General features: G+C 32.4%; 2 protein-coding genes across 2 annotated transcripts; one reads left to right on the top strand and one right to left on the bottom strand.

The window, feature by feature from the left end:
* Nucleotides 1-616: 616 nt before the first annotated feature.
* LOC125223936 (fatty acyl-CoA reductase 2, chloroplastic-like) lies at nucleotides 617-3562 on the bottom strand. The gene is made up of 9 exons (XM_048127252.1): nucleotides 3256-3562; nucleotides 2750-2850; nucleotides 2457-2656; nucleotides 2119-2219; nucleotides 1826-2024; nucleotides 1585-1746; nucleotides 1434-1515; nucleotides 977-1341; nucleotides 617-890 (listed from the first exon to the last, which is right to left on the bottom strand). The coding sequence occupies exons 1-9, from the start codon at nucleotides 3548-3550 to the stop codon at nucleotides 734-736; spliced, it is 1662 nt and encodes a 553-aa protein (XP_047983209.1). The 5' UTR covers nucleotides 3551-3562; the 3' UTR covers nucleotides 617-733.
* Nucleotides 3563-9324: 5762 nt separating this feature from the next.
* LOC125222349 (6,7-dimethyl-8-ribityllumazine synthase, chloroplastic) lies at nucleotides 9325-11969 on the top strand. The gene is made up of 8 exons (XM_048124888.1): nucleotides 9325-9533; nucleotides 9679-9791; nucleotides 9996-10091; nucleotides 10629-10724; nucleotides 10828-10906; nucleotides 11075-11121; nucleotides 11322-11381; nucleotides 11795-11969. Exons 1-8 carry the CDS (start codon nucleotides 9404-9406, stop codon nucleotides 11834-11836), a joined length of 663 nt encoding a protein of 220 aa, XP_047980845.1. The 5' UTR covers nucleotides 9325-9403; the 3' UTR covers nucleotides 11837-11969.
* Nucleotides 11970-11996: the final 27 nt, after the last annotated feature.

The following is an 11996-nucleotide window of genomic DNA, read 5'->3' as shown; positions in this document are numbered from 1 at the left end:
AAATAATTTAGTGAGTGTGTTCAATTTCATCACCACCCGTCACTTCTTATAGACATAAATGTGGCCCAATTTCCAGTTGTATCAAAGAATATTCCCATGGAATAAACCTTTTTGCCTATCTCCAATTATACTATTTGATGACTGGGCGATTTAACTATGATTGATTGAATTTGACCTAGGTATTATATAATACGTGCATATATATGTCTGTTTTTTTAAATAGATTGACATTTTGACACAAGTGGGTTGTTTTTGCAAAAAGAATAAGTCAATTAGATAATCGTTACATACTCCCGTGCAAGGAAATTTGTCTCACATTGGTTGTGCGTATAGCATGTATGGTGTTTATTGATAGCTTATCTTTTGAGGTAAGTTGTTTATTTGATTTGTAACACATAATGTTGGACTTGGGACATGACCAATGTGGATGTGGCCAACAAAGATTTTTGGGAGTATCACTTTGTACTTTTTGTTGTTAGGAAAACTTTTAATTGGAACCCTATTGATGATGAAGAATCCAATATATATTAATGGACCTAGTGCCCATGTTGAAAACTTGGAAATATTTGTAAATACACATGGGCTATGTATGTAAACACCAATTGCAATAGTTTAGTGGGTTTCCAAATTTAAGATCCAATTCAAAACATAGTGATGCTTATTAGCATAATTTAATAAGCACCAAATACATTCAGACATAGTGTGAATAACTTGTAACTTGCATACATATGCTTTACACAGTGCCGTTGATTATATGTTTTATCAGACCAGGAATATGAATTTCCTCAATATACTTCTTCCACTCTATATTTCTTGCATCCACTTCAAAGCTAAGTTTTTCTTCCTTTGACATTGCTTCTATTAAGCTCTCTGTGTTCCCTGTATCAAACCTGAACAAAAATAATATATTTTTTAATTTAGAAATTCAGATCAAAATTAATCAAGATATATTGGGCATGCTATGAAATATTTGTACCTTGCATTGAAAAACCCTATGAACTCATACAGCTTGCAAAGTTTTTCAGCATATGCAGCTTTGGCTTTAGCTTGATTTTGGGATTTTAGTGGCATCTTATCCTTGTCTCCATTGATTGCATTTCTTGTGTATTCAGAGAAATCTCGGAAATCGTCAAAATATTTAATTCTTGAAATTTCTTGAGATGGGATAAGGGGAGATGAGTTGAAGTAGTGGAAAAGGTATTCAAAAAAATCAGAATATAATAGAGGATTTGTAGCACTAGATGCAACATGGTAAACCCTAGGTTGTGGATGTGGCCTATGCATGTTGCCCTCCTTGGCAATAGCTGCAATTGTTGTATTTGCTACCATATCTACTGGTATCTGATTAGGATAAAAAAAAAATAGTATGTCTTAATGAATTTTTGACCAACAAAATCAATTTTTGGTTCCAATTAATAATCACTTGAACTTACAACATCCATGATCACTTGGGAGTCTCCAAAAAACCCTGGAAGTTGTCCTTTCCCATAAGCCATAATGACAGGATCAAACATCCTAAATTCAAGTCATTAAAAATGATGAAAAATAAAAATTGGAAATGAAAATAGGTAGCTAGATAAATACCTATTTCCTTGTATCCATCCAGGGAAAGGCTCTTTATAGGTGCTCTCAATCACAGTAGGCCTTATAATAAGCAAAGGCACATCTCCTCTAATTTCATCAAGAGCCATTTCTCCCATAGCTTTAGTCATGTGATATGAATTATGCCATCCAAATAGTGTTGCTCTGTCACATTATCATATCCCAAAATAGGTAACTTAAATTCATGATCAGCAATATGTGATGTTTTTCTAGATTTACATACCTGTCTTGGGCAAGCCTTTTGAGATTTTTGGTAAGGTCATGATGGTTAGAGGAAGAAGATGATGATTTGAGAATCAAGTTATTCTCCTCAATTATGTCAAGTTGGGTTGATTCATCATAAAGTCCCTCCTTTCTTCCATTCTCTCCCATTATGAATGGCCTTTCCATTATCAACCCTTCTCTTTTTCCGCTAACATACGCTGTCAGTTCAATTTCAAGTTAGCATTTTGTCACGGACTAAATAAGAGAATTTAAACCTCGAAGACTAGCCTACCAAGAGAGAGAATTGCGTACCCGTAGAAATATGGGCAAAGAGAGTGAGATTGTTGCATGTCTTGGCAAACCTCATCAATCTTTGAGGGGCACTCATGTTCGCATCCACCAACAAGTCATACCTATTATCAAAATATATCTCTAAAATAAGTAGACATGTTTATTTCAATCTCTAAAAGATGTCTACTTTTTTCTTCATCTTTTAAAGCAATAGGCGTAGTTTCTATTTATACGCATCATGGATACATGTAATTGTAGATTCCTACATGCAGATTCCATGTATACATAATTAAGGAGAAATATATTCGAATTTGTGATTCTCTCAGACAATATATAGACCTGAAATGAAGCAAACAAACCTGTCGTTCAAGACTGTGGAAGCTGCGGATTGGATTATGACATCGACATCTTTCCTAACTCGAGCAATAGATTCAGAATCCATTCCGAGATTCGGTTCACATATATTTCCGGCAATAGGTATCAGCTTCTCCCTTACCATGGCTTCGTAGGAATCCCCCAATTCTTGCTTCAGAGTTTTGAATAAGTCCGAGTTTGTTATCTAAACAAATTCATAGGTATTATAGATGTTAAAGCTTGATTAGCACTGGTATATATTACTATAACATGCATTTTGAAATTGGTAAGAACTCACTTCATTTGTTAATCTGGTTAATGCAGCCTCCTTGTCCTTTGCCTTGATCAATAGGTAGATTTTGCCCACCGACATTGATCTTAATATCTTCTCCACCACAACTGATTAAATTAAACAAGTATATATATGTAAGATATATGTACTTGTGTTTATAGTTATAGCAGTATAACATAAATATAGTGCTACAGTAGAGTCACTTATAGGTCTTGTTTTAAAAATATTGATTTTTTCTCCAAAACGTACAAAACTTTGAATTCTACATGTTCTTGATTTGATTTATTTTTCCACAAATGATATAGTACTATATTAAAAGTGATTTTATATGTATTCTAGCTACACCATTATCGCATATGTTCGGATTAAGAAATTTGATAGTAATATTTTTTTGGTTATCCATATATTTTGAAAATCGTATACCATATTATACCGATGTAATACATGTATAAATATCAATGTAAGCAAGCGTGTGTATCAATATGTCATGCACGATACTAATAAAAATAAACCTTTTCCAAGAAGGCCGGTAGCACCGGTGAGAAGAATGTTCTTCCCGTGAAAGAAAGGAAGAATTCCTATCCCAGTATCATCTGTTGTATTGAATTCTTGATGATGCAACTCTGCCTCAAGAGGGTGAGAAGGAGAGTTGAAGTAAGTGTATCCATCAATAAGAACTTTCATTTTTCCACTTGACAAAACCTTCTTACTTCCAACACTTTTGATATTGGAAAAGGGGAAGTGGTTAATATTAGTGCTGGTTTTGGGGAACTTTGCCAAAGGAAAGTTGATATTGCTTAGCAACATTCTTACTATTTATGTGTGTGTGTTTTGAGAAGTGTGATTTTGTTATAGAATAGAATTGGTGTATTTATAGACTCAATTGAAGAAGGGAGCTATGGTGATGTAATGCATGAAAAATCCAAGCTATATGTAGCTAGGGAGATATTAACTTCAACTGATGAATTTGTTATGGAAAAATTACTACTAATAAATTTGTTGTGAAAAATGACGAATTTATATTAATTAACTTTTCGCCTCTTGTGCATTAAACCTCACAAACTCATTTTATAAACCTATTAATTCATCGTAAATTTTCACAATTGAAGACTACAATTGTTCTTATGTTATAGATCAAATTTATTTTTGTTTGGTATAACTTTTTTGAGGTGCAACTAACACAATTCATAGTTGCTAATAGGAGTAATCAGGAAGTATTTTTTTAATTATTAATTTAGCTTATAATTCATTGTGAAATGGTTATTTAATAATTGGGCCTTATACACACTTTTTTCAATTATTAGTTGATATAAGAATTTATTAAGTAAGAAATATTAGTACTGTTTTCATATTATAACACTATTTTCTTGTCGTACAAAATTAATATGGATAGGCTCTTGATTTTAGGCATGTGTATATCGTTTTTTCTTTTCATTTGGAGGTAGAGAAGAAAAAGTTGAATCCTAGGCCTCTATATTACTCCATGTTATTAACACATAAAAAAATTAATTCAGTGGTTGGATGTGTTCAAAATGACGTAAATTTAATTATGTCGGAGAGCAATTTGTGAAAATAATTTTGTAGCCTACGTCTCTCTTGCTTTTATTTATTGCAGTATTATATTATGATTTTTCGAACATGGATAACGTTTCTCATCTTATGCATGTTGAAAATTATTGTTACACGTTGATATCTTGCGATTGTACTACAAATTTACTTTAGAAAAAAACGTATAACAAGTTTCGATGATTTCATGTTTTCCAATTTTTATATTAGCCATATTATATAGTCCATAAACTAAAATTCTTTTAATTGTTAAAAAAACAATTATTTGAATTCGTGTTTAAATTGATTTCCTGGATGGATTAATTATTGATGACATATAAAATCAACTTAAATTCTATGTAACCAGGAGCAAAAAATTACTTCTAAGATAAAAACATGATGGGACAAAAAATTAAATTCGAAAAGAATAAAATAGTGGGAATAAAAATGATTTAATATTGTTTATGATGTTGGACCACGAACTCATATGTTCGTAGTTTAGGGGACTAAATTAGATAAAAATATGTACTGGGTTAGGTCCAGTGGTATTCACATGTTCACTTTTTTTGTCCAATATCCATGTACCAATTTTATCTTTTCACATATTTTTTTTCATTTTGTATACTTTAGTTTAACTTTGTACTTATATTGCACCAAATTAAGGTCTGCTTTTTTTAATTTATTGTCACTTATGTCATATAAAATTGATTGTTAGAGTTGATAAATTCAAAAGCAGGGTAAAGAAGCATTAATATGGTACTCTCTTCTTAAATAGCGTATCCTTTGAATGATTAGATAAATTTTAAAATATATATATATATAAGATTGATATATTATTTGAAAAATAAAATGATCACACGCATAAATTAATTAATCCATCTAAAAATAGTATAGATTAATTTGAAATATTTTTTTTATCACCAAATTGAATTAGAATTGGATTATTTAAAATTGGATTGAAAAATAGTACTATTATGTTCTATAATCTCCAAATATATAGGCATTAATACTGAAAGCAATCACACATACAAGTTGGATTAATTTTTTCATAAACCTGAATATGTTTGGTCATCATCATCTTCATCGCCTAGCTTAGCTATATAGTTTATTTTCCAGATCCTACAACATACAAATTAAATTAAAATTCAATGTTTACTTGTTTGAGCCTCTAAATCCTTCGCGTTTTCAATAATTATTGTTTTGCTAATTATGTGTGTAAGCAGCAGCCGCGATTAAATACTCAATCCATATCCTATATTTCATATATTTCCTTACTGTGACATCTCTTATCGTTTAATAAATAGTACTAATACTAATCCATTTAATTTTTCATATTTGTATTTCTCTTTATTTATTCATTTATTTTATTTTTATATCCACTTAACTCACTAAACACTGCTTTATTATAATTTATGTCTTAAAGAAATGTACGCTAATAAGAGACGAAGATAGATAAAACTATTTATTTTATTTTATATTTCAGTCAAATTTTCGCGTTAATGTACACACGTTTATATGAGACGTGGGGGACCATAATTTTGAGACAAAATTTTGACGACATTACTATATTATATATACTAGTGAGTAGTGACAATGAAAAATAGGAGCAATTATGTAACTTGACATTTTCCCATATCATAAATGTAAATAACAAGTTGAAGTTTACTCGACCCCATCTTTAAATATACTTAGTAAATTTATCCAAAAGTTTTGTTTAATTTGACATTTTCCCATACCATAAACGTAAATAATAAATTGAAGTTTACTCGACCCTCTCTTTAAATATAGTGAATTTATCCAGTAGTAGTGTTGTTTGGAATAAAAACTCAAAGCAAAAGATTGATAAATTAAAGAAGTTTAATATACTATAATTTGGAAGAAAAACTCACAAGCAATTAAATGCACGACTTAAATATCTATGTCATGCATCGTGGATCTCTTCTGTTTAAAATTGTATAGTATTTATATTTAATTTTTTATATTTTGTAACGCGGACAGAATTAATGTTAATTAAACAAGAACCCACATATTTTATCCTTCAATTATCTTACTTGCAATAGTTACAAGGTCATATATCTCATTTTTTGACGATTTAAGATGCAAATTGCATGCATTGGTCAAACTACTCCAATTACAATAAATTATTGTCACACCTCTTGCGTAAAGATAAAGTCTTTCCCTAATAAGTAATAACAGCTGTTCAATCAACTTGGACAAATTATAATACTCCCTCCGTCCATAAATAATAGATCTATTGTTGTTCGGCACGGATTTTAATGTAGAATTGGTAAAATAAGAAAGATGAGGAGAAAAAGTAGATAAAGTAAGAGAGGTAGGGAGAAAAAATGAGTAAAGTATGAGAGAGAAGAAAAAGTGGGAAAAGTATGAGAGATAAATTTTCTATTTTTAGAAAGTGATCTATTTTTTATGGTCCCAAAATGGCAAAAGTGATCTATTTTTTTGGACCGAGGGAGTATTTTATAGTAACTATTTTGGACTAATTATTATGAGGTTATTGACTTACTTTTTGCATTTTTTCTTCTAGCAAATTCTCAACTCTACTTTGCCCTAGCTAACTGTATGTTCATGTTATCATGTATATACACAAAGTTTACAATTTAGGTTGATTTCTAGTTAAGAGAATGCAAGAACTATGTTATGCATATAATATGTATAATGAATAAAATAGAAATCAATGTATAATATAAATTATTAATCCTTCTTATCTTTAGATTTCAAAGATATATCTACAATGAATTCATCACTTTGCTAAATAAAATTGTTATTTTTTTTTCTAAGGAAGACCATTCCATTATTTTAATAATATTTGTTATATAAAATAAATTTTGTATAATAAAATAATAGCAAGTAGTATATCACCAAAAAAAAAAGTAGTATATCACCAAAAAAAATCATATCTTAATTAATTTTGAATTGGAAATAATTTACAACTATATTTACTTCATTATTTTGTCTTCCAAGTTATATTACTATCACTAATTTTATTTTTCAACCAACTATCCTAATAAATGTTAGAGGTGAACAAATATATTAGTGATTACTTTATATTCAATCGAAAAAGCTGCTACGGCCCATATTGTAGTAAAAAATGACTTAATGTACGGCCATTATTTCCTTATCAATTTTGCCAAGTATGTGAAATACGAACAATTCTGTAATGACATCATCTCAATTAATTTATATATATAATTGTAAAATGTAATTGCACTGGAGTGTTATTTTATTTGTTCGATTCTCATAGTTTATTTTGTCACACTACTAATGATTTTTATAATTTAAGAGTAAATCATAGTAATTCTTTACCCTCATATATATGCATATCTATCATACAATATTGATAAATTTAATTTTGAAGTTATGTTTTATAATTTTAAAAATAATACTCCATCTGTCCGCAGTTAGAAGTCCTGGTCACTTTTGTGCACTCGTTTTATAAAAATTATACTAATAAATAGTTATAGTGGAGAAATGGTAAAGCACGGGAAAAAAAAATGAAAAAAAAGACACTTGTCAATATTATTCGTTTTCTTACTTAACCATTTCTCCACTTTAACTATTTATTACTACCTCCGTCCACCAAAATTTGTCTCACTTTGACCCGGCACGAATTTTAAGAAATGTAATGGAAAGTGAGTTGAAAAAGTTAGTGGATTGTGGGTCCTACTTTTATATATTAGTTTTATAATAAAATGTGAGTATGAATGAGTTAGTGGAAGATGGGGTCCACAACCAAAAATGGTAAAAGTGAAATGAGACAAATTTTGGGGGACGGACGAAAATGAAAAAATGGGACAAATTTTGGTGGACGGAGGTAGCATCATTTTCAAAAAATGAGTGCGCAAAAGTGACCGAGACTCCTAATGGGAATCATGCATCTGCCACTCTCGACCACTGTTCATACTAATCATTTAGATTCGAGTCTCACTCGGTCAATGTTACTGAGCTACGTATATTTCTTTTAGAGCATTCAGAATAGAGGTGTCGTCCCGCCGCCATGCGGACGGCGCCCCCGACGGCATCTATTGCGCGCGTACGCTCGACGATAGCCGACGGGAAGGGCAGGTCCGAGGGCGCTCGGGAGTCGCTCAGCGCCTATTGCGCGCCCGCCGAGCGGCAACCGTCAGTGTTTATTTCATTTTATAAGGCTATTCTCATTTCATTTTCTCTCTAGAAATGGCTTTTTGGTGGTGATAAGCATCCAATTATAAACTTAGTCCACAGTCTTGAAGGACAAGTCGTGTGCCGAGTTAGAGCATTCCCAACAGTTTCCCTAAAACCTCCCTTATTTCTCCCTAACTCCTGCTACATCAGCGCCACATCAGCACCATAATTTATCCCCAATTTTTAGCCAACTTTTAGCCAACTGTTCCAATGGTTTCTCCCTTATTTTTCTCTTATTTCTCCCTAACTCAACATTTCATTTTTACATCATCACTAATTTAATTATTTTATTTTTGTATATAATAAAGCTAGCTAATTTAATTTATAAGACAAAACAAATAATAGTAATAAAGTCCGTTGTGTTAAACACGGGTAAACATTACAACGACGAAAATTAATAAAAAAAAATAGTACAGGAATGGAAGAGAATGAAGAGAAGGTATGTATTTATAGGGGGGAAATTTAAAAAAAAAACAAAAAATATATTTATCGCCGAATTATCGCCCACAGTGGTCGGCGATAATTCGGCGATAATCAGGCGATTTTTCGCCGGTTGACGATAAAACGGGAGGAAAAATCGTCGAATTATCGCCGACCTCTTCCATTGGTGAGGTCGGCGATAGACGGCGAAAAACGCCGACTTTTAGCCGACACCATTAGGAGTGCTCTTAGACCGCGAACGGTGGAACGACGGATGGAGGCAGGTAGAGTTAATGTTACAGTTTAACAATTTGTAGAAAAATCAAATGTACAAATATTAATAAAACTGTTCATAATAAATATTCTTTGTCTTCTTCTCCATGAAAGAAATAAATAAATAAATAAATAAAAGATATACTACTATTTTATTTATTTTCAATCCATTGAAAGAGAGAGGAAACAGGGGAGGGGACAGTGCTTCTCAGTAAACCTAATTGATCGCATTTGCAATTCATGGCTTCATTTGCTGCAAATTCATCTCTCTTCTCTCCAAATTCGCTCCGCAGTCAAGTACAGTCTTCACCCTTCCGCTGCCGCTGCATTTCCTTTAACAACAACGATAAACAAATCAATCTACACAAAGGTTTCTTTCTATTTTCCCCCCTTTTTTTCATTTTATATGGACTCGAATTAATGTTCGATTCGATTTCCTATGAGTTTATTTGTGATTTAGAAGTGCTGAATGATACTTTCTTTTCTTAATTCTGGCTATTTTTTATCATTTACAGGTTTGGGATTATGGGGTGTGAAAGCTGGAAACGGAGAATCATTCTCTCAGACTTCAGCTGTTCGACATTTGACCGGCTCGCTTACCTCAGCCGAGGGGCTCCGTTTTGCTATCGTATGTGTAAATTTGGAGTTTTTATACTCTGTCTATTGATTAAGCAGTGTAATTCTTAGTTTATGTTGCTGATTCATCCAAAAAAACATATATTTATGAACTATTGGTGCTACTGTCTTTTCTCAAAATCAATGTAGCTTTTTTGGTTGTCAATTTGGGGATTGTGTTCTCTCTGTAACAATGATGGTTTATTTGGGTATAAAGGTGGTGGCGCGCTTCAATGAGATCGTCACCAGGCCACTTTTGGAGGGAGCATTGGATACTTTCAAGAGATACTCGGTTAAAGAGGAAGATATTGATGTTAGTAATCTAGCTTCACTATAGCTTTTGCAATTTCATTTTATGTTTTGTATGCTCATTGAGGTAGCTGCTTGCTTGCCAATATAACATCTTAGACTGTTTGAGGTCAAATATTTGTTTGACTGCCTTGTTACTCAAGCTGTCAAGCGTAGCTTATGAGTATGACTCGACGAATTTATTCCTGGCTGATTGCATTTAAACAATATAGAATGCTCGACTTCTTCCAGAGCGAACTGATTGCAAAGTGGTGAAAATACTTAAAGCTGCTAGTCCGTTGGAATATGAACTGTGTATTTGACTATTTGCAAGTTATGGTGTGTCTCCCAATCCCTATATGTAAGTGCATACATTGACATTAAAAAAGTAGGAAATGTGAGTGGATAAACCTGAAGCAAAAAAGGGAGAATCTAGAGTATAAGATTGGTCTTGTTCTGTACCTTTTTGTTTTATTTAAACTGCTTATATAAATCGTCACCTTTTTTTGCAATGAGAAACTTGCATGCTAAAGAATGCATTCTTTTGATTATCTTGCACTAGGTTGTATGGGTTCCTGGTAGCTTTGAAATCGGCCTAGTTGCTGAGAAGCTCGGAAAATCAAGAAAGTATCAAGCCGTCTTGTGTATTGGGGCTGTGGTGAGATTTTTTTCTTCACATGCTATCAAATTTTAAACACCTTTTTGTGTCAATAATGCGCGCACTAGTACTAAAGAATTTTATTTACCGTGTTCGTCTGTAGATTAGAGGTGATACGTCCCACTATGATGCTGTTGCAAATTCTGCTGCTTCTGGAGTATTGTCTGCTGGTCTAAGTTCAGGTAAGTCTAGTCCCTGCTTGGCTTTTCACTCGTTCAAATAATTCACCTAGCTTGTTGTCAAATGGTTCCTTCAAATCACATGAAAGAAAGGATTAGCCCAAAAAATAATTTGAACTTTCAAACTATTCTTGTTCCTAAATACAATATCATGTTTTATGACCCTTGCAGGTGTCCCTTGCATATTTGGGGTTTTGACGTGCGATGACATGGACCAGGTAAATTATTAGATTTATCCTGTGTTTTTTCATCCAATTCATGTTTATGTTGATAAAGATTTCAGGATGTTGTATGCTATTAATCTTGCTTTTGAGCAGGCTATCTTTAGACTTTTTGTGTACATGAAAATGTAAAACTATTCTCTTTTTTTGCATTGTCAAAGCAAGTGATATCTGAAACTATACCACATTTGTTGCAGGCTCTAAATCGAGCTGGTGGTAAGGCGGGAAACAAGGGCTCTGAAACGGCATTGACAGCTGTAAGTTCATTATACATGTTACTTCTTGGTTTTCTTCAGTGAGTCTGTTTGGGTTGGAAATGACACAATCCCGTGTACAGATTTTATCTTAACTGAAATCAGATCAACTTGTCTTCGCTGTTCTTATAAGATATAGTTCTCATGCCAAAACATCGAGCTATTGCATTTAAAAGATTAAGCTGCAATTTTAAGTAGTAGTAAACAGCACAGCACACACATATTGTAACAGTTTGCATTCCATTTTCATGAGGCTGCTACCAGTCATGTCATCATTCATGCAAAATCAGAAGGGTTTCACCATGAGGATTGTTGTTCCTTCTCAGAAAAATTTCCAGTTTTACCCGTAGCTTAACTTTGTGCGTTGTATTGTAGTATTTGCAATTTTCTCATCTCTTATCTATCTTCATTGGCAGATTGAGATGGCATCTCTATTTGAGCATCATCTGAAGTGCTGAGGGGGCTTTCCTGGTTGCACCAAGGCTTTGTTGTGTTGTACCATTCAACTTTCAGGCTTCTGTTACAAGAGTTTTTTTGTTTCTTTGAAAAATCAGAACCTAAAATAATAAAATGTCTCACCCTACTTTTAAATTTGATACTTTTATATTTAATTTATTG

This window comes from Salvia hispanica, chromosome 4 (assembly GCF_023119035.1).
Source record: "Salvia hispanica cultivar TCC Black 2014 chromosome 4, UniMelb_Shisp_WGS_1.0, whole genome shotgun sequence".
Lineage (NCBI taxonomy): Eukaryota > Viridiplantae > Streptophyta > Magnoliopsida > Lamiales > Lamiaceae > Salvia > Salvia hispanica.
This window is presented reverse-complemented; position numbering and strand designations above follow the sequence as displayed.

Excerpts from the sequence above, each read along its gene's own strand:
- LOC125223936 (XM_048127252.1), bottom strand. The coding sequence starts at position 3,550 with ATGTTGCTAAGCAATATCAACTTTCCTTTGGCAAAGTTCCCCAAAACC. Across the intron at positions 1,747-1,825 it reads AAAAGGCTTGCCCAAGACAG|AGCAACACTATTTGGATGGC; the intron begins GTATGTAAATCT and ends ATAATGTGACAG. Across the intron at positions 1,516-1,584 it reads GGATGGATACAAGGAAATAG|GATGTTTGATCCTGTCATTA; the intron begins GTATTTATCTAG and ends ACTTGAATTTAG.
- LOC125222349 (XM_048124888.1), top strand. The coding sequence starts at position 9,404 with ATGGCTTCATTTGCTGCAAATTCATCTCTCTTCTCTCCAAATTCGCTC. Across the intron at positions 9,792-9,995 it reads AGGGGCTCCGTTTTGCTATC|GTGGTGGCGCGCTTCAATGA; the intron begins GTATGTGTAAAT and ends TTGGGTATAAAG. Across the intron at positions 11,382-11,794 it reads CTGAAACGGCATTGACAGCT|ATTGAGATGGCATCTCTATT; the intron begins GTAAGTTCATTA and ends CTTCATTGGCAG.